The sequence below is a fragment of the Sprattus sprattus genome (assembly GCF_963457725.1).
Source record: "Sprattus sprattus genome assembly, chromosome: 2".
Lineage (NCBI taxonomy): Eukaryota > Metazoa > Chordata > Actinopteri > Clupeiformes > Clupeidae > Sprattus > Sprattus sprattus.
In genome coordinates, this window is record NC_137921.1 from 50,512,812 (window position 1) to 50,534,948 (window position 22,137).

The 22,137-nt window shown below is 45.8% G+C and overlaps 2 protein-coding genes across 2 annotated transcripts in view; one reads left to right on the forward strand and one right to left on the reverse strand.

Moving 5' to 3' along the window:
* Positions 1–12,417, forward strand: part of znhit6 (zinc finger HIT-type containing 6) — a 29,820-nt gene extending 17,403 nt beyond the window's left edge. Inside the window, exons 8-10 of the mRNA XM_080831882.1 lie at positions 3,790–3,870; positions 8,817–8,941; positions 11,445–12,417. Coding sequence (XP_080688008.1) covers positions 3,790–3,870; positions 8,817–8,941; positions 11,445–11,923 — 685 coding nt within the window. The 3' untranslated portion in view covers positions 11,924–12,417. The remainder of the gene's footprint in view (positions 1–3,789; positions 3,871–8,816; positions 8,942–11,444) is intronic.
* Positions 12,418–19,250: 6,833 nt separating this feature from the next.
* ccn1 (cellular communication network factor 1) lies at positions 19,251–22,137 on the reverse strand. The gene is made up of 5 exons (XM_080860798.1): positions 21,921–22,137; positions 21,448–21,661; positions 20,752–21,096; positions 20,431–20,633; positions 19,251–20,310 (listed from the first exon to the last, which is right to left on the reverse strand). Exons 1-5 carry the CDS (start codon positions 21,966–21,968, stop codon positions 20,008–20,010), a joined length of 1,113 nt encoding a protein of 370 aa, XP_080716924.1. The 5' UTR covers positions 21,969–22,137; the 3' UTR covers positions 19,251–20,007.

Here is a 22,137-nt window from a genome sequence, read left to right on the forward strand (position 1 = left end):
ATTTTAAGGACTCTTTTTTTACAATGTTATTTTTATAGCCCCAGACTTCTAATTGCACCCTTGTTCCAAATTGTCTGTGCATATTCGCATTTTTTGTCTCCAACAGATATGCGCTGTCTTCTAACGTTAAAAGTTTGGACTCTGTTTCCATTACTTAAAACAAATAAAAATACATTTCCACCAGTGGCTAAAAATAAACTGCTTCCTCAGTGTACAGTGTAGCTTTTAAAAAGCACGATCGCTCAATAATTTTTTCATGCATCACTAGTGGTTTTGTGGTGCCCAAGCTGAGATGGGATATATTTTGCTCATTTTACAGTGCAATTAAGAAGTATAAATTTAGTACAAGAATGAGCTGACAAAGTGTATTTTGTAGTTTGCCTTCATTGATGGCCTACATTTAGAAATAAAAATCCAAATACCGAAACTGAAATCCGAATACCTACCCAAAAAATTTGAGTCCAGCTGTAAAATGCTGTATATTCAACTCAAAAAGAGGTATTTTGTCTTGTTTTTGTCCTGTTTATCTTGTTAAATAATGTGTTTTGCTGGCCTTGTAGAGCCATTGTGCCCTGCATGGCCTTGAGGCTTGTTATTGTGTTGTGGTCTTACTCCCTGTGTATGTGTTCAAATCAAGTATACACACTGGTCCAGGTGTGAGCCCACATTGTGTCAAAGGAAAAAACACCTAAAACATCTCCGTTAAGTGGATAGGGAGAAGGGTAGAGTGAGAAACAAGTCTTCAAAACACATTTACTTTGGCAAGCTGGTGTACACCAGGGTTTCTTGAAAGACAGACAGACAAATATATTGCTCAGGGACAGATGGAGCAATAAGTGAACCGTAGTAAGGTTTGGTTGTCCAGATGGCTACAACAGTGATGTGCTCCTCCAGACTATTAGCGGTCTCTGAAGAAAGGATGCTTGCAGAAAAACATATCCCAGCTCAGCAGGCTGACAGAAGAGTGACGAAAGCGATTTCACCATTGACTCTAGGAAATATAACTAAGCTAAGAGGTCATTGCTACAGGGTGGTGGTGCATCTCTGGGTTAAATTAGGGCAGACTATGCCTGTAAAGTGTATGTGTGTGTGTGTGTGTGTGTGTGGGGGGGGGGGGGTACCTGACTGTTCCAAAGTTAAAAGCGATCATGACATTAACATGTTGTTTATTCTCAATCAGCACCATTCAAATTAGGTTGGAAAACGGGCCATGTGTGACCTTCAGTGGAGAGCTATTATCTGTGACCTCCAGCAAAACCTCACAGACATAAAACTGGCTTCGCCCTATCTAAGCACACGTAACACGCAGTCTGGTTCACTGGAGAGTTTCACACATTATTTTTTACTTTTTATGAGACCAGAATATCCAGACATCGTTAATATCTCCAAATCCAAAGCAGCGATTCGTTGGAAGGCGTGAATGTAGACACTAGAATGCCCTGCAGTTTTGCTCCATCGCCATTTTAAAGAAGAGTTGTAAAAGACTAACAGTGTGATAATGATCCTTAAGAATCAGCAGCCATTCTTTCTCCACTCTTGGGTGACCCACTTTGGGAAATTTATTTGAGTGTTGTTTCATCCAGAATTGTGACACCATTGCAGTCGGGGAATATATTCTGATGCAGGTCATACTGTTTGGTTCTGGTTCTTTTTCCAAGTGGACCATTGAAGAGAGGGTGTGGAACATTCTGAGCTCATTCCGGTTCTGAGAGTCGCGGTTCCCGACTGAGATGAAGATGAAAGTGGCGTCAGACCTTTTGACATGAACTGCAATGTAGCTCATGTCTCCCCTGTGTCCTTAGCATGAAAGCCGTCGGAAAAGTCCGGAAGACCCTCTAGGCATTCCGCTGAGCCCAGATATGGCTAAAATCCTCTGCCTTCAAGATGTATCCAAGGGTTCATTAAAGCTTTTGTGTCTCAGCCAGAAGTATCTGTCAACTTTGCAATACGGTTGATGCTTAACCACACGCAACAGCCATGTTCTCTCATTGGCTCTGATGCTTTAAATTGACCCAGTTTACAGACGAGCCTCGTCAGGCGTCTGTTTGAGTCACAGACGAAACTGTTGCCATGGTCCCCCTACTGCAATTTAGTCCCCCTAATCAAATTTTGGTCTGCTAGACTTGAGTATTTCCCAGACGAGGCCCTAAATCAAATTTGACACAAATTGTTGGATAGGGCAGGAATGCACAAATCGGGTTTCAAATATAGCTCTAAGGTGAAAGGACTGTCCATGGTGAATTCATTAGGCTGTACACCAAGCTCCAGTCCAAACTATCGCTTACTATTATTTTACAAGTTGCGTAACACGGGGGGAGCCATATTTTAATAAGGTGTTGGCTTACAGACAAGGGGTTTCTTTCACCTTCCTGCCATACATCGTCCCCGCAGCTCTGTAAGCCAGGGCTGGAAAGTGCATTTGGAGAAGCAAGAAGTGCGGTTAGTCTTACAGACTTTCACTCGTCTGTGGATCGCTGCTCTGGTCAAACAATGAGTCACGCCAAACAAAACCCTTGCGCCCGTCCGCACACGTCTAAAGCGGATGTAGCAATCGACGAAGGCGATAAACTGGGCGCACAGGCATGTCAAGAACATGAATCATCATTTGTCCCTTTTTCCTCCCAGCCTCAGGCTTCTTATTCATGTTTCTTTACATAGCAGTGTCTCCTCCTGACATCTCTCAGTCGTGCGCCCCATTTCGCCACGGCCTCTTCCGTTCTCGATTGAATCATTAGGAAGTAATGCGGCATCGTGTCACCGTTTGGCAGTGGTGAGCCCCAACGCCTGCCGGCTTCGGTAAGTGCGGTTGTGGTGACGTGCAGCCTGTTCGGTGGCGGTGCAGCACCGTGACCAACGAGCAATGGAATGGGCGCTTTTACACTCCCGGCGTGACGATGTTTCCCATAAAGCCATGTAAACGGATCCAGTTGACTGAGCGAAGCAGGCATGTGCAATAGAAATGCACAAGCTGGCATTAGACGATTAGAGTCTCTACCAGGCTGTTCCTTGTTGGCCTTGTGGCTCAGAGTCAGAATTAAACAGAATTTAAGTAATGCAGCAAGTTACAGGCCCATGACCTTTTCAGTAATACTTACACACAGGCATACACCTGTTTGCCGACTATTTAGTACCTTGTCCTTCAAGATGAACAGATCCAACATGAATTGAAATCGGTTTGCTATTTTCACAATTGTATTGATACAGCCGGGAACAGAATATACCAGTTCACACACTCAGACAGAACTCTTTTCACTTCTTTTTACCCCCCCTTCGGTCATGCAACCACACTCTCGAACACACTTTAACGGTCAGCCTTTTCTCCAATGACTCACCAACTCAGTCATGTAATAAGGTGTCTTTGCTTAGTCTAGCTTCAAGTGGTGGGGTTTACTGGACAGGAGTCGTTGCTCGTGTGTTTAAAGAACTGCAAGGGGGGCGTTGCTAAAGGGTCTAGTAGAGAGCACTTGGTCATGTTGTGTGTTTTTCAACATCCTTTATCAAAATAAAGCGAACTTTTTCCCCCATTCCCCCATCAGTGTTAAGTAAATAAGTCATTGTTTCATCGTCTTTGGGTGGTCTCAGAAAGTGGCCTCAGACTATCACTACACAGCGTAGTGTTCATTCATTTTCTTTTCTTTTTTCTGCGCTTTTAAAGAGTTATCTGATAAAATCATTTTTTTCCCTTCACTGTGTATTGTCAGTGGCTTTATAATGAAGTATTAATAACACTGGATGTGAATGTGCATATTTAAATATATAAAAAAAGCGTATTTTTTTCCTATCTTGCAGGTTAAAGATCTACGCTCACACCCCAGAGGACCATCTGAGAGTCTTCATGAAGGCGGAGGAGAACAGACCTAACTCGCCAAAGTAAGGCTTAGTTCATTTTATGTGAAAATTCTCATTCAAGAACATGGGAAATGTAAGAGAGCATGGAATTGTAACATTTTTATGCCATGAATCCTTCTGTTTTGTTGCCAGTATTGTCTGAGGAAGTCGATCCCAACTGATCAAGCAAATGGGCTCATGCAAGCAGTCGCAAATGAGGTGCATTGGATGTTTTAGTTATTTTGCCCTATTGGTTGGTGCCACCGTCAGGTCTTCACCTCTGAAATCCACTCCGAGGCTCCTGGCAGTACAAAGGCATCTGCGTCATCCCTGCGTGTTGCCCGCGCCCATCCAATCCTGACTGATTTATCTCGCTTGTATGAAATCGACATAATTGCTTCATGAATACGACATCGCTCCTCGTAAATTCCTTTTGAGTTACGTAGCGAGAGCAGGCCTGGGATTTTTTTTCTCTCCACCAGCCAAGGATTGTGTGGATGTAGGGCAGAATGGAAGCGATCATCAAGATTGCCCCACCTTTGAGGAGACGTTAGGGAGCAGAGGAGAGTTCAAGATATGGGAAGTGGTTGGAACAGAAGGCCACAGGTGTGCATGACACCTTCCTCCTATTCCACCCCTCTCTCTCTCTCTCTCACTGGCTCCATTTGTCTCAGTCAGGCACAGTCTAAGCATTATCCCCCCATTAATACCCTCTGCTCATGTACTTGCCCTCCCCTCAGCATTCCTCTGCCCCGCTCACCCCCACCACCTTCAGCCTCATTGCCTCTCTACTCCAAAAAGGGTACAAGACGTTCACATGTAACCTTTGCTCGAACATCCCTCCGCTATCACTGAAATACCAACCCCCCCCCCCCCCCCCCCCAGCCTTTCCCAGCTTAACTCAATCTACAGAGTTGTGCATCTCTGGTGTTGCAAGGTTTATGTAAGCAGCTGTCTGTGGATCTGCTTGTCAAAAGGGGGGAGAGCACATTAAAGCCCTGGATTACAGCCTACTCAATACCCCTGTCTGTCTGCCGAGGGGGATTCCAGGCGCGGTGTGGCGCGTGGGGGCAGGACGGATGACAATGGGCCCAGATGTTGTCAGCGGGCCCGAGAGCCATCAGCCAGCTTTTTAAAATGGGTGCACTCGAGCACCGCCTGGGTTTACACTGCGGGCCTCCTGTTCTCGGCTGCCGCAGGGGTGAGAGTTCAGAGTTGGCACGCAACCATTGTCTCTGGACAAGCCGCCTTGGACAGTGGCCCGTGATTTGTAGCCACGATGATGAAATTGTGGCTACTGAGATACGAATGAAAGTCTTGGGCTGTTAAAGATGTCCAGTGAAAGGTAACTAAAAGCACAATGTCAGTTTAGCTGGGTGTGCGTTGGCAGCCTGACAGTTTAAGCTGTCAACTGGTTTAGTCAGTGTGAAGAAGCCTGTGCCACGCCTCCCGCCCCGTTTAATGGCACATCCATCCATCCACACCTCATGTGACTCCTCCGACTCAGCCCCACTGTTAGGAAGTGGAACGCACATACTGGGAACCCGAGAAGCTTTCTCTTCCTTACCTCCCTCCCTTTCTCACTCCATTAAATGGTCATACAGGTGGAGATTGGGTGTCACAGCATGTGCAAAAGCACTGCAGTCAGCATTAGAAGAAACGTCAGCGTGATGTCGAGTCTGGTTAATGAAAGGCAACTGTAATAAGACCCTCTCCCTGAGGGCTGAGTGTCAGCCCTGTCCGCTCAGGCGGCGGGGCTTTAATCACCGGCCCGTCTTCCAGGCCACTTCGCACTGACACGGTAATGGATCCCAGTTCATCCGGGCCCAAAACGGAGCCTGTGCAAACGCGTTTTAAGTGTTTTGTTATGGATCGAGCTCTTCTTAAATATGACTTCCAACGTGACCTGCGGCCGATGCGGGATTACCTCACGTTACGAGGCACGGTTGCGTAAGCCTCAAAAGAGCTGTGGTACGGAGATGGCACGCGATGAACCTGTCCGAAGACGAAAGACACAGGGCGCTAAAAGAGTTCTTTATAGGGCTTGTCGCGTTTCCATCCACGCAGTTCCCATTCATCTCAATCAAATCAAATCAAACAAGTCAACTCGATTGAGAGCAACATGAGCTGTTCGTCGACAGCTGAGTGCTGTCATCTTTGGCATGTTTTCACCTTGCACTGACAAAATCAAATTATGCAGGTCTTCTCAGTGAATGTAGACCTCTTTGAGAATTCCAGGCTCTACTTTGATGCATTATGTAACTGCGCTCATGACATGTCTAGGATCTTGCTCGTCTGTTGAAATGAGAATGGATAATGGCTTTTGCTTATCTCTGTTCTTTTTGGAGTGTTCAGAGACATTTGAAACTGCAAATGAGAGCAGACTGGAAGCTATCTGCAAGGTTACACAGGGTCAACTCTTCAAACAGAACGATTCAGACGAAAATGGAACGAATGGGGAACGAATCTAAGCTTGCCACCACCGCAGAGGTAGTGCCATGTTGACTCTTCAGCTAGAGGTGTGCAGAAATGTACGTCCCCAAAAACATAAAGCCGCCACTGTACTAAACATAGCTGCATAACCAGTAAACATCCTCTTACGGGAAACCTGTGAGCCAAAACACAAGTGGACCTTTCACATGGACTGTAGCTAGTTTATTTGATTCGTGGTTTATTCGTTTCCTTGCTCCTCTCTCCCTCTCTCTCCCCCCTTCTCTTTCGTTCTGGATGTTTCATTCTCCTGGGCTCCAAGGCCAAGGAACAGCTGGTAAACCTTGGGAGAGATGAAAGTGAAAAATTGAATCTCCTGAATCGAGTCGTCTCAAATCACTGGTTTCCACTGGGAGGATGGTTGGGGGGGGACTGAAACCTTGCACCGCAAATGTTCCTCTTCCGTTCCCAAGACAGTGGTGCATACCTGCGATACAGTCTGTCCTCCCTGTCTCCAAACCTTCCTCCCACCCTGTCTTTGTTCCAAACTCTTCTCCAAAGACATTCACATGCCTGTGGTGTATCTCTCCATTGCCCAAAACCCTGATCACAGTGTCCACATGAAAAAATCTTTGTATCATGGTGACCATTACTAACTAAATAGCACTTCTCAAAACATAATGAGTACGTATGACATGGATGTGGGTTTATGTATGTGAGTGTGTATGAAATAGACAGCAAGAGAGAGATGGGTGGGTCAGCAACCTCCCATCTTGGAAGATAACATATATTGCATTCACCATTCAGTAGAACACTATATACAGACCAGATGTGTGCTGGTCTGCAGCTGCCAGAGTTGTGAGTTTCCTGAGTTGCACAGGCTTGAGAGGTCCAGCAAGTGGGTGCTGTATGATCTGCCTGAGTGCCCTGCTGAGATGCTCATTATCTCCTTATTAATGGAGACAAACACAGTGAAAGGCATGTGCTCTGTCTCTCTCTTACTCATTCTGTCTCTCTCTCACTCATTCTGTCTCTCTCTCTGTCTCTCTCTCACTCATTCTGTCTCTCTCTCTCTGTCTCTCTCACTCATTCTGTCTCTCTCTCTGTCTCTCACTCACTCATTCTGTCTCTCTCTCTGTCTCTCACTCACTCTGTCTCTCTCTCTGTCTCTCACTCACTCACTCTGTCTCTCTCTCTGTCTCTCACTCACTCACTCTGTCTCTCCCACACTCACTCTGTCTATCTGTCTCTCCCACACTCATTCTGTCTCTTTTTGTCTCTCTCTCACTCACTCACTCTCTCTCTCTCACTCACTCTGTCTCTCTCTCTCTCTTTCAAACCTGCTCTGTGTTAAGACAGTCACTCTCATTTCCTGCCCCTTGCTAGCCAGTTAGCCACCCAAACTTTGACACTGTCCTTACCCACATTTGGCAATGTGGAAAGTGTGCATGGGTCACGATTTGTGGAAGTTTACCTCACCTTTTGGCTGCCGAAAGGTTATGCCATCGTGGCAGGATACCAACGAGCAGACGTTCTGTGTGTGTGTGTGTGTGTGTGTGTGTGTGTGTGTGTGTGTGTGTGTGTGTGTGTGTGTGTGTGTGTGTGTGTGTGTGTGTGTGTGTGTGTGTGTGTGTGTGTGTGTGTGTGTGTGTGTGTGTGTGTGTGTGTGTGTGTGTGTGTGTGTGTGTGTGTGTGTGTGTTAGTGAGAGAGATGGAGTGGAGAGTCTCTCCCATGCCTGGAAGTGTTTTTGCGGTGGCTCATCGGATCAGTGCCTCAGAAGTGAGATATGCAAGTGCGGTGACTCTTTCCAGAATCTTCTAAATGAATTTAAGCGCTCAGACTGATTGGGACAAAAACAGACTTTGAGGAGATAATTCTGTGGTCTTCTGCCAGGCAGACGTACCATCCTGATGGCAAGGAGAGGAGGGAGGGGGTTGATGGAGCATATTTTCGCATAGCATCATGTCTCCCGGTTGTCACTTGTGACGGGCCAGACAGAATGGTCTCTGAGCAGTTACAAAAAGGAAGCAAAACAAGCATCCTCATGAAGTCTGCTACGCATTTTAAAATGGTGATTTATGGCTCTTGCAAACACATGACTGGATTAGGCAAGGACTAGCTGATGTAATCTCTGAAAGTGAGAGCATGGGCAGAATGGGAGGGGGGGGGGACATAGTATGAGGAACAGCAGCTCGGGATCAAACAGTTGCAGGACATGTTATTCAATCAGGTTAATTTACTTTCCATTCTTGAAGATGGATGGAGTTCAACACTGAAATGTTTTACTGGGCCAAAGCATGACTACTATCCTCGACAGAACCGTAACTGGTGAGGTCACTACAAGATTCCTGAACTGGAACACTCTAAGCATGATGTGAATAGGGAGGGTTGTCAACAGCCCCCCCCCCCCCCAACACACACAGACACACACACACACACACACACACACACACTCACACTCAAACACACACTCACACACAAACACACACACACACACACACCAGCCTTTCTCAGGTTTGATTATGAAATGCTGTCATTTCTCCTTTCTGTCTTGCAGGTATCATGAGCTAGACCTGAAGAAAAGCTTAAAAGACAACTTGGTGCACAAAACCATCATTGAGTATCCTGCTCTGCATGTGACTCTGAAGGACCACTGCCAAGACTACCTCACCCAGAGACAAGGTAAATCTACAGACGTCGAAAACCAGCTGCCATACGGCTATAAACAACTCACAGTTTGGTCAGTTAGCCCATTTCGCATTGCATTATCTTTTATTTATTTTGTTCTTTACACTGTTGACACTCAATTCAGACCTGGAGTTACTTATCCAGTCACGGAACATCGAGTACCTAGTGTGTACCAGGCGCAGCCTCACAGCGGGGACATAGCAAAAAAGCTCCCTGAATGCAAGTTTGTCTTTCCTTCGCTAAACATGACATACCTGCTGCTCGAAGGCAAACGAGTGCAGGAACATTCATCCTGTGCTGTGGCAGAGCCTGTTTGTCTGGGTTCTGTAAAACCTCTACACCTTCTAGGTACTCTGCTCTTGGCCAAAATCCCAGAGCTCACTGACACACACACACACACATACACTGAAGAGTGGGAAAAGGTAAAGGGGGTAATGGCAGCGATGGGGGCACTACAGTGCTAAAATTAGTGGCCGAGTCCTTTCCCAGCCTGTTAATCCCAGAGGCACCACACTCCGCACACACCTCTCATGTTGACTAATGGAAGGCATTTAAGTCAGCAGGAGGGCTCATTTGGAAGAGTGACACGGGGACGGAGGAGCGGAGCGGCGACGTAACACTTGCATAACCACCGGTCCACACGGTGCCCTTTATCTTCTCATCAGCAACCCACAGTGTTCATGCCAACAGCTCGCCAGTTTTTTAATCCCCTGAAATCGGCCACATTGACTTTGAAAGCAGGGGGGGTGGAAACGTTAAAGACTTTCTTCCGATTAATACACAGACAAAAACAAATAACTGTTAACAAGTAACTAATGGAAAAACTTCAGGTATGTATGTTTATCAGTTTCAGCATTAGTAGGACAGTGTAAAGACACCCCTTCATTAGATGTTGTGTTCAAAATAACTACATCATTACCTGTGGCTTTAAGGGAAGTGATAGACCACACAGGAGAAAGTCCACTGTAAACAAAACTCTACTCAGGTCCAAGTAGATTTCCTTTCGTTTGAGGCAAGCCCTGCAATTTGGAAGTAGATGGTAGTAGATATGGAATTCATCAGAGGCAATATAATACATGTGCAAATGGTTGTCATTTTCTCTTTTCCAAAAGACATTCTCTTGTGAAAAGACTTAGGATGGGTAGGGGTGTTAATAGCCCCTCTCTGCATTTGCATGGCTTAAGCCTCCCATTGATACCTTTTGATACTATAGTCACAGGGTCATACATGTTAGATGGCCATTTATTTGTTCATATGAATGGAGTGTTTAAGAGTTTTTATACCTATAGCATACCCAAGACTAAAGAAAATCAACACAGGTTCCCAACCCAGTTTGTCACTGTTTCAGTATATGATTTTGCACATATTCCAGCACGCAAGTGACGTGTGTACTACTTACATGTTGTTGTACATAAACGTGCACAGCATACAAACACATAAATGTGACTTTGGAACCACTGTTTCAAGTTGTTTACATTTTCAAAAATTTCACAGCATGTCAGAACCACAAAAGTGCCTGAATCTAGTCCTGAACTCCTGGGGGTTAAGTCAAGCTAGTGAGACACAGACACGCACACAGCTAAGGGCTTGACGTCCGTTTTGCCCCCCTGTTGAGTGCCTGGGCCTTGCTGTCAAAATATTATCGGTCTTAATGTGGTCATCACATGCTGCGCTCTGTGTGTTAGTGAGGAAAGGAAAGGGCAGCGAGAGCAGCTTGCAGCGCTCGATAATGATATAAAAAAACACACAGTGGCTGCTGCTTACTCGCTGCAAGAGCCATTCGTTTGCAAATTTAATACACCCAGCCTGCTATTTGTGGTCACCCAGTGGCCGTGTGTGAGAAAATAACACAATACGCGAAGAGCACTGAAGGACGCTAAATTCCTCCGGATTTTATAGCACTGACGGCACGTACACGTCTCCTATGCGCACACACACACACACACACACACACACACACACACACACACACACACACACACACACACACACACACACACACACACACGTAAACATCTCTAATGCTGGTACTGTTTGCTATTCTGTGAGCTGGGGGTATCTCTGTGCTCTGTACGGAAAGGTGGTGTGTGCTGTGCTGGGCTTCAGCCTCGTGTTAATGAGCCATGTTTTCACACTGACCTCACTCACAGGCTGTGTGAACAAGAGAGGACGCACATGTGCTGCCCTCATTGTGCGAGTGAGTAAAGGCCTGATGAGTGGAGCCCAAGCAGAACGAGATGACTGCTGCAAGCCTTCCCCACCCTCAGTCCTGACCCCCTTCCCCACCCTCAGTCCTGACCCCCTTCCCCACTCTCAGTCCTGACCCCCTTCCCCACCCTCAGTCCTGACCCCCTTCCCCACCCTCAGTCCTGACCCCCTTCCCCACTCTCAGACCTGACCCCCTTTCCTACTCTCAGTCCTAACCTCGTTCTCCCCCGGCCTTCCCTCCTAATTCTGCCCCAAATTCTAACATTGTTCTCCTTACTGTTTTCTCCAGGCGAAATATGGGCACCTGGCCGCAACACCACCTCAACAGGGAGAGCCCCATCAGGAGCCTCTGCTGGGCCTGAAGCTGGTCCAGCGACAGGGCTTCCTAAGGTGGACACCCGCCAGAGGTGTGCCACTGTTCCAGCCAAACCCCTGAACAAAAGGGTGAAGAGAACCTCGCTCGGGGAAGATGAGCTGGAGGAGGGCGAGCTCATGAGTGATGGCGAGGAGTTGGAGGAGGAGGAGGATGAAGATTGTGAAGGCAACGCTGCTGATGGGGCTGGCAGGGAGATTCCTGATCTGGATGAGCAAGATGATGATGATGATGATGAGGAAAGCGAGGAAGATGTTTGTCAAGAAGACAAGACTGATGACCATCATGGTGAACAGATGACTGGTTATGCTGTGAATAGTGATGGGGCTAGAGTTGAAGGCAGTCATAGTGAAAAGACTTCTACAGTGGACAGTTGTGTTGAAGATGACAGTTGAGTTGATATCTGCCAGTGAGACAAAGCTGAGGGAGAGGATTGTGACAAACTTCAATTGCAGCTTCATCACCATGACAGAGAGCAAAACAGCTAGTCTTCATTATGAAGTTTGCTGTGATAAAGATTTAGATTGTATATCTTTGTTACAGGGTCTATATGAATGTTTAGTTGATGAGTGCAAACAGAGCTGCCTGAGCGATAGGATCACAGTTGACCGTGGGAATGGGGTTGACTTCTTTTTCAGGTCATAAAACACTGACACTGACTGACAGTTGACGTTCCTCTGACGTCAATACAGTAATCCAATTCAGTAACTTGAGAAAGATATCATAGATGTATCCACTAAGCATCAGGAACATACTGTGAGAGTTTGCCTCGTAAACAACAACAACAATAGAATCCCAATGCTTAATTTGTAATAATAATAAAAAACATACATTATGCTTTTAGATTAATTAACAGATGTTTGTATGTGCACAAAGTAAAACAAGTGACACCACTCCTTGGACAATTTAATATATTTTAAGTGTTTTTTTATACATGGTTGTCCATTTTATGTGTTTTATTTTGTTCCATTGTTTGAGTCATTCCTTTGTTACAGATGTGATGGATAATGATTTGCAGACATTTTCAATTAGTGAAATCGACTGATGAGCCTGGACCTATAAGTTCACAATAAAAGCATCATTATTGTCCCCTTGGCGTTCTTGTACATCGAAATTCTTTAATTTGTTCTGACTTGAACTACAATTGACCTGGACTTTCCAAGTGAACGTTTGCCATGTTGTGTTAAAGCCATTTCCCGCTGACCGAGAGAAGTTTGAATCATAACTAAATGTTTGATGCTTTATTCCCCCTGCAGTGTTGAACTGTGTCTGTACTGCATATGTTACCATTCAATCAGGGCCTCTGTCATAAACATAACATAAACCTACCATATGCAGCTACACCTGGGAGAATTGAACACATTACAGTGCATAAAGTCAGCGTTTCGCCCCAGAGAGTAATTCTCTGTGAAGGTGTAATGGCTGTGTTCTCTGTTGCGTAAACGCCAGCCAGCGCTGTAATAAAGCCGGGGGAGTCTCCATGGGCCTCTGCCGCGCCGCTGACACCTCCGTTGTGTGTGTGCGCTCGCGCTGTTGTTTTAACCCTCGCGGACCCGCTGTTGCCATGGCTTTGATGTCTGAGCTCCGGTGACGTATTTTTCCAGCCTCACGCGGTGGGGAGCAGGTGACCTCACATCCCCCACAGGCCTCCCACTCCCATGGCGCCCCCTCACCCACCCATTACCCCCCCCCACCCCCCTCGTACACCCCATCCCACCCACCATCCCCCCTTCTCTCTGTACATTTAATCCATTTTCTTCGCCCCTTTCCCAAATCAGTTGTACTTCTTCTGCCTCACTTCGTCTGCCTCGTACTCATTCCTGAAGTCAAATTCTGAAGGTTATGTATTGCGTTTCCAAGGCCTCACTCCAAAAACAGAAAGGTTCAAATGGGCTGGCAGTTTCTGCAGAAAATACATCAATCAAGTGGCTGCATGGGCCAACTCTGAGTTGAATTACATTGCGTAAGAAACGTAAATGCTATGTTGGAACATTGCTGCCCTTCCACAAGCTCTTATGCAATGTATTTATTTCCCCTCACAAATAACCCCTCTTAACCGCTGTGGTCTTTATTTATTCTCCTCTGCCTCCAGACGTAGCCTTTCACAGAAGTTTGCTTTCTATCAGTAGCAAGCCTGCAGAAGTGTCTGCTGCTCTGTGAAACAGCCCAAGTTACCCGTGTTTGTGTGCTAGAGCGCACTGCCAAGGCCTCCCTGCAGGATGCTCACAGCACCCCAGGGCTGTTTACTGTCTCCACACTGGTAAGGGCCATGGCAGACAGGAAACAAAGCTATAAAAATAAGGTGCTGTACAAACGTACATGCCTCCCCCCCTCCCACCATTCTCTCTCTGTCTCTCTCTCCCTGTCTCTGTCCTTGTCGAGAGACGGTGCTTTGTCCCACATGGCTGGGGGTTGGCATGGCTTAGTGGGAAACTGAGGCATTTGTTATGGGAGAGAGGAGTTGTGGCTGAGTCGGCACCTTCTCTGAGGATGATCGCGTTGTCAGTGTTATGGTAGGGAGGATGAGCTACCTCGTGCAAGTGTCTTTATTTTCAGTGGTATCGTTCATCGAGACATATTTCAACTGAACTCTTGCATGCATCCAGCAGAGCTTTAGTTTTTGGGGAAGGAGTCTTGCACTCTCAAGGTTGTTTACACTTCATTACAGTAGTTTAGGGCTGTTTTATCAGAACCCCCCCATCTGTGATTGTACTCACACTGTTTTCAGACAAACCAACTTGAAACAAACCAGATACATTCCCTTTTATCACCTTTTGTCCATATTTCAGTGCAACTCAGTTTCATAGTTGTGTCCCCATGGCCTTGTGTTTCTATGCGTTTAATTGGATGCAGTATGCTCCTGTTGTGTAATAGAACACTGGGAAAGCCTGTACAAAGTAATTAACACTGTGCCATGGCATGGCAGTGGTTCATTCTTTTGAATACTTATTACTTACTAGACATGAAGGGCTCTTCACACAAAGTGCTCCTCTCATTTTCCTCAAATGCTTGTGTGCATGTTTCCTTTTAGTAACAGCATTTTCTAAATTCTCTTTTTTATTAGAACTGATTCCTGAAGCAGATATAAAAGCAGGATTTTCTCTGTTTTTCGGGAAATAGTTCCGCAATAAATCCGGGCCCATTGTTAATCTCACTCAGCATTAAAATGTCCCAATGAACTCAGTTTAGCTAAACGGTTCCTGATATTTCGGAACATGTTCGTAACTCATTAGCGTCGAAGTCTGTTGGGGTTTTTTTGTAACACGGAGTTGCGTGCGTAATCGGGCCCTTTATGGCCTGAGCTTGGGGACCAAATGCAAGGAGTGTGAGGAATGTGAATGTATAAACGCAGAAGAAGCATCTGCAGCAACAGGTGCAGAGACACACACAGACATTTTTCCCTCCCGGGAGAGGCTTGGCTTTGTTGTGCGTGTTCTCCAGGTCTTGTGTTCATGGGCCACAGCCAACATGGAGGCCATGCTCCATTTCCAATGTGGTCAGTCCTCCCCTCTCTGTGTGTGTGTGTGTGTGTGTGTGTGTGTGTGTGTGTGTGTGTGTGTGTGTGTGTGTGTGTGTGTGTGTGCCAGTCTCTTAGAATGATTGCATGTTGCATGAAAAAAGGATGAAAATCATATTGCTTACATCTTATACTCCAATTATGTCTAGTTTTAATGAGCTTTGTTGTGCGTGTGTGGGTGTTTTTTTTTTTTACTTTTAAATTCAGTAAAAAAAAAATTGTGTGTGTTATTTTTAGACTGAAAAGCCAGATACTGTAGGTCATGCGGCGGTGTAATCTTGAAGGATGACTGTGCACACAGTCCACGGAAGTTGAATTGCTGCAGCCTTCTTCCTGAAGTGGCCTAGAGGGCTTGAGCCCGGAAACAGCTGCCACTGGAGGAGTGTGTGCTGGCTGCTCATGGAAAAGAAACAGGACTCTTTGTGTGTGTGTGTGTGTGTGTGTGTGTCTGTGTGTCTGTGTGTCTGTGTGCGTCTGTGTGCGTCTGTGTGCGTCTGTGGTGCATGTGCTATTGATATGCAGTTTATGTGCACTGGTCTTGTCGGATGTACAAGTGCAATGAAGAGAAAGTCCAGGCCAGCTACGTCCCCATGACGCCATAAGCATCTTGTTCCATCTGACCATCTCCCATGCTAAACTCTCTGTAAATGATAGGTACTTCTGTGAATAATGAGTCACCCTCAGCACAGAGTGTAGAACTTTTAGAGATCACTGAGCTTGGCTCTTCTTTACATTTGTGCAGATCTCATTCGCGAGGGAAGGTGTTGGACAGGGTTGCGTCCCTTTGATCTCTGTGACGTCAGATTGGTCTGTGTTTTCTGCCGCCCTTTGAAGGATCAGTGACCCCCAGATGTCTTTGATGACGCGAGGCGTTAACCAAGCCAGTCACGGCCCGTGCTCGTCCAATCCGTACGTAGTGTCGGGCGCGTTGGATGACACTCATCACCGACTGAAATGGCGTTTCGAGACCATTGTTCCCTCTCAAACTGGAGAAGCCGCTGGCTTCGGTGCCTTCTTGGTGCCTGTCCATAGGCTCACAGCAAGCGCTCCCACTCCCATCAATGTGCTGCTTGTTTGAGCAAATAAACACAATCCAGCCCTCCCTTTCCCCCAGTGGGAGAGGCCAAGCGGCCTGGAGGCCTCCGAGCGAACACAGTCTAATTTTCCTAAAGCCAGTCTCATCAATTATTCTTATGTAAGGGACTGAAGTGGGAGACGAGGGATGTTTTCTGCGAGGGTTGCGTCATTGCTTATATCTCCAAGCTGTGCGCCTGGACAGTGGTGACGTTATGTTTTAGCGCTCTGCCTCGCTAATTGACTTCTGCTACCCAGGGCCTTGCGACTTAGGAAGCCCCACACCCTAGCCCTGGTTGGACTCAGCGAAAGGGCCTTCCATGTCGCATCCCACCTACGCCCTCACGCCTCATTGCACTCAGTGAGTGAGTGAGTGAGTTGGAGACGGAGGGAGAGTGTGAATGTGTGCATGAGTGCATTTAAGTGTTGGATGAAGGTGATGTTTAATACACACCCCTCTGTAACAGAGACCTCTTTCATTCAAGAGTGATGAGTTTGACGCAAGAATCAGGACCCGTAGGACTCGAGATGTACAAATGAATATGTAGTGGTCCTCTGGCTGCCAGCTTTTTTTTCTTGCTTTTTTTTTTTTTTAAAGGTCCAAGCTGTTTCCTTCTGTTTTTGTTCGCACATTTAGTAAGAAAGAAGGAAAGAAAGACACCAAACAAGCACAACTCATGCAATGCAGCAAATTTAGGCGCTCACTTTTACCATTACGAAACGTCATGAAGAGTTGCCCTGTTTGTATGAGTGGAATGCACTGTGGAGTTGTCTGAAGGGGAAATGGCTCTGTGTCTGTTCCCATGGCATTATGAAACAGGCCCTGAATGAAAGCTCTGGTATAAACACAGGGGGAGATGCTATCTCTGTCTCGTCTGTGTCCTCCTCACTGGCTTCCCCTGCACCACAGACATCACAATGGCTTTACTGGGTCTTAAGATTACAAAACACCCTTCCTGGGGCCTTCCAGGCACCAACAGAGGGAACAGTTAAAAATGTTCCCATTTTTTCCCCCCCTTCCCGTCTTTTTCTCTCCCTCCCTCCCTTTTTTTTCTTCTCTTTCTCTTTGCTGTCTCATTCATTTTCATTTCACAGCTCTCATTAAACGAGCTTGCTGTTCCATCTGGATGGAGGGGAGAGACGATATTATCGGGCCCCCCCGGAGAAGATGAAACAGAGGAAGCCATTTATATCGCTAATAAACTTGGCAAGTCATTAAGACTGTTGTGTAACAGCTCAATCTCGACTACGCTGCACCGGGGCTAATTTCAGCCGTCCCGACCCCAGTCTGTAGCCTGCAGGTGTCTCTTAGTCCACCAGGTGGCTCACTTACTTGAAGTAGTTCTCATCCTACTTTACCAATGCACTTAATGGCTGTTGGGGGGAAACAGAGAGAGAGAGAGAGAGAGAGAGGGTAAGAGAGCAAGAGTAAGAGAGAGTAAGAGAGAGAGAGAGAGAGAGAGAGAGAGAAAGAAAGAAAGAAAGAAAAAAGGCCCTCCTCCCTCTTCTGTTGGGTTCCCAATAACACTTGGTATTAACCTGGTGTTCTGGGCTTGGGGGCCGTTAAAGAACTGACATCAGTCCACAGACCGTTTCCAGCATGCTGTAATGGCCACTTATGTTCTAGGTACCCAGCATTACGTATCTTTTAACAAAGCCTGAATGTTAATGTCTTTGTCAACACGCTGCTTTCTAATGCAATAATGTGGTCTGTGACTGATCCCTGATCAGCTTGTTTGTGTTGGATGGGGGGAAGAAACCAAACCACGCATGATGAGCCGTGACTATACTACTCCGCTGCCATGCTTGCAGAGATTGACTTTGCACAGAAGAGTGGGCTTCCTGCCCATCCTGGCATATCAGCATCATATAATGTCTCCATCGACTTTGCAGTATTCTGCATGATGCATGTTTAGTATGTATGGCAATGCTGAGGCCTCAGTTCTGGCGGTGTTGTTTTTCTGTTATGCTGTTATGGTGTGGTGCAGCTTGACTCCTACGTGGTGGAGAGCACCGGCATTGTGTATTTTTAGAGGGAACTCCAACCAAAGTGAACATGTTGCTCTGAAATATTTTCCAACATCTGCCGACCATCAGGATGTCTGCTTTTCGAGCCACTACGGCATTCCTGAGCCATTCCTTTTCACCTGGATCAAAACCTTTCTGCATATATATCACTTTCCCCCCAAGAGGAGGGGATGTGGACTGTGCTCCAGGGAGCAGGGAATGGGCAGTCCAGTGGAGGATGGGCCGTAGGATTTCTTGGAAGAAGAGGAATCTTTGATCCAAGACCACACCCTCATTGTGGTCCAAATACCCATTTGCTCCTCAGTCTCACTCTCTCGCGCTCTCTCTCTATCTCTCTCTCTCTCACACAGACACACACACACACACACACACACACACACACATACACCATGCAATCAATTACATTAAGCATTGCTTACGAGGAAGCATATGTGAGTTATGGGGGCACATCACTTCACATTCCAAGAATGAATTTATTCTCCTCATGAGTTACCCTCATGAGTTACCCTAGCCTTACTTTCGGCCTGTGAACAAGCTCCTCAAAGCCCAAGAGGCTACAATGACTGGAAGAAGAAGAGGGGGAAAAAATGGCACTCGGTAGAAACAGTTCTTTTAGTAAGCCTGCCAGTACCATTTGGAAAAGCACTCAAGATTCTTGGCATAGCTCCAAGGCTGATTGTCATTGTTGAGCTTTTGATCATTTTGTTAATAGAATTAGTTGAGTATGTGGCTTAGGCTGGTGCACAGCGTTAGCCACCCTTTGAGAGTCCACAATGGCATTCCATTCCACAAAAACCCTCTCTTTTCCGGAAGCACTCAGCAACTGCTGTTATATAATATGACTGACCTATCCTGGCCTCCCATTCCAACTGCTCCCATTCTGTTTCCTTCATTCCCCGAAGAAGACGAGCTATGTTGATCTACATTATTTAAGATTCGGTGTTTATTTTGGCATTGAATGTTCGTCATATAGAGTAAACATGTGTTGTTGAGGTATATCTTCATGGTAGTTATTTTGTTGTGTTTGAACCCATTTTGCTCTGAATTAATTCTGAGAGTCCATGTGGCAGAAAGACAACAAAGAGAAATGGCATTTTCATAAATAAATCATTTTTTATTTGTTACATATAAAATTAGATCATTTTACAATTTATTCCAGTATGACAATATTCAAATAAAGTAGCTACATTTTAGATAAATAATATTAACAATAATAAAACATTCATTCAATCTTTAACATGTCTCATTTCGTCTCGATGTACTAATGGAGTTGGAATTCAATAGCTGCCGTACAATGCGAACATGATGGTTCACACTTGGAAGGAATGTTCCCACAGACTTGTTAAACAAGCACACAGTGGTGACAGTTTCTGGGATAAAACTTACAATTTACAAATTGTAGTTACATATGTGCATATATATATGAACGCATATATATACACACACAAGTCTACAGGTTGGGTCGTATCTCATATTTATGAATCAAAATATACACAGCAAATTGATATCGACAACTACATTGTACATGTTTCCGTTAATTACAAGTTGCTCCATAACGAAGCTACTAAATAATGCTCCCATAAATGAAGCAAGTCTTTCAAAGTTGAAAGCTATCAAACGCTGACTCAATTGCAGCAAACAGTGCACTTCTTCAAAGTCCTCATGAAGCAAGTCTATAGTTCCATGGAAATTCAATTACAACAGGAGATGGTAGATGATTGATGGTCAGATAATTGGCTTTATGTCGAACTGTCACTGGCTTTTATGGCATCTCTGCAGATGCATTGCTAGTTCATGTTCTTGTTTTGATTCTCTTTTGTTTTCTTCTTATCTCTAGTGAGGGGATTTCCTTTAAGAAACTTAGTCTCTGAACTTGTGGATGTCATTGAAGAGTCTGTAGAAAGGGTAGGATGCCTCGTTTGAATGGGGACAGTTGAAGGTGCATTTGCAGGTCTCGATCATCATGACGTTCTTGTTGAAGGTCTCGCCATCCTCGCAGCGGAACTTGACCCGGATGGTGCGGGTCTGCTGTGGGCTGCAGCAACGGCCATCCACGCAGGATCCGCAATACTTGGGCCGGTACTTCTTGAGGCTGGAGCAGCCAGCGTAGGTGAACTTCACTGCTTGGGTGGACTTCTTTGTTCTGTTGCACTTTTTCCCTTTCTGTTAAAAGAAAACAATGGACAGAGGCAACGTTAGTCAAAACAATCCAGTGACCAAAATTTTGATTTGTATGAGCTAGAACATTTTGCATTGCATTTTCCATTGAGAATTCATCTTTACCTTAAGACTGGAGTAAGGAGACTGGGTACATGGGCGAACTTCGCAAATGCGGCTCTCCTTGACCAACTTGCATTCACTGTTGTCATTGGTCACTCTGGTTGAGATGCCAGTCCCGCAGGTCTTGGAGCACTGCGACCAAGCTGTGGTCTGGGTGATGCACTTCTGGGTTTCAAACAGGTGTGTCTCAGCAGGTGGGCTGAATGCTGTAATTGAAAGTAGAGAACCTATTTAGTTATCACATACTCACAGGTTGACAAGTAGTTCATTAAGAAACCCCATTTGGCCTTACAGTTAGGTCCTAACGCTAAATAGACTACTTACCAGGAAGGGATTTGAGTCCACCCTTGAAGATGGTGATGAGTTCATTCCTGTTGGTGAGGTCACTCTCGGACTCATCTGTCGTGGTATCTTTGCCAAAGAGCTTGTCCACTGGATTCATCTCTTTGTCATCATCGCAGACCCACTCTTCACAGCATTGACCTGGCACCTTCACCAGCCTGGGGTTGGCACATCCCAGGTTGGGCAGGGACAGCTCCTGTGGGCACAGTGGGATGCAGCCCACTGCACCATCGATGCATGTGCATTGGTGCTTGCAGTTGGGTTGAAAGCTTTCTCCATTTTGGTAAATCCTGCTGTTGTACTCACAGGGTCTTCCTTCAGACTTTGCTGTTAGAAAAAAACAGAAGATAGACACTTAATGTTGGTTCAGTACTGTTGGTTGACAACAGCAGTTTACAGTCATACTTTGTACGAGGCTTCTCTTCAAAAATCAAGCTTTGCTTTATGTGACTTCTCAGCCTGTTGTTTTCCCAAAGCATGTTTCCCTTCAAAGTTAAGTTTAGTATTCTATCACTTAAAAGAGTTCAAAACTTGCTGTATGCTTTCTCTCTCTAACTCAGGCAGGCTAATGTAGAATTATAGACAGTCCACTCAATACCGTACATTCCTCAGAGCCCACCTCCCCATCCTACATATGCTTCTCATTCAGCCTTTTTATTGCAATAATGAGAAACATACCTCGGCAGATGCCTCTGGATGCCCCGAAGCTGGCCCCGAAGTTGCACTCGAGTCCCTTGGTGTGATCGCATGGTTCTGACTTGCTGCAGTCTTCGTTGAGCTGTCTAGCGCAGACCTTGCAGTATCCGCAGCCGTCTGAGACGAGGCTGACTCCTGGTGCGCACTTTGGCAACTCCAGCGGGCACTCGTATTCCGATGGACAAGCTGAGAGGACCTGAGCGAATAAGCGACCACAATTTAATGACATGCATTTAAACCAACAAACAACTTAGCCTATACACATATCAACTTCACATCACATGTCAATAGTGTCTTTCCATAAAATGTCTACAAGTAAAAAGGGAAAAAACACGGCCCAGGGCCATTCAACAACTTAATGGTTTTATCCAACGTTACCGATGTTTGTTTCTCTTACAGAACATGAACGATCACTGGTAAAATTGTACATTTGAAAGATGAGATAAGTAACTTACCACGTTGAAGGTCCCAATGAGGATCAAAGCAACAGATAATACGAACATCTTCGCAATGTCTCCAGGTGTAGTAGCGTATAGTCAAAAAGAGGAAAACTTCGCTTATTCCCTCGCTTTACGATTGTAGTCTCCGCTGTTGTGGGTTACTGAGTAAGTCAGTAAAGAGTCTTTGCGGCAGCGTTTGTTTTCTTGTCTCTGCAGAAGCCGAGGAGTAACT

Coding starts and splice junctions, on each gene's coding strand:
- ccn1 (XM_080860798.1), bottom strand. CDS start 21,968: ATGTTCGTATTATCTGTTGCTTTGATCCTCATTGGGACCTTCAACGTG. Junction 20,634..20,751: donor TGGACTCAAATCCCTTCCTG/GTAAGTAGTCTA, acceptor TTTCAATTACAG/CATTCAGCCCACCTGCTGAG. Junction 20,311..20,430: donor CTCCTTACTCCAGTCTTAAG/GTAAAGATGAAT, acceptor TTCTTTTAACAG/AAAGGGAAAAAGTGCAACAG.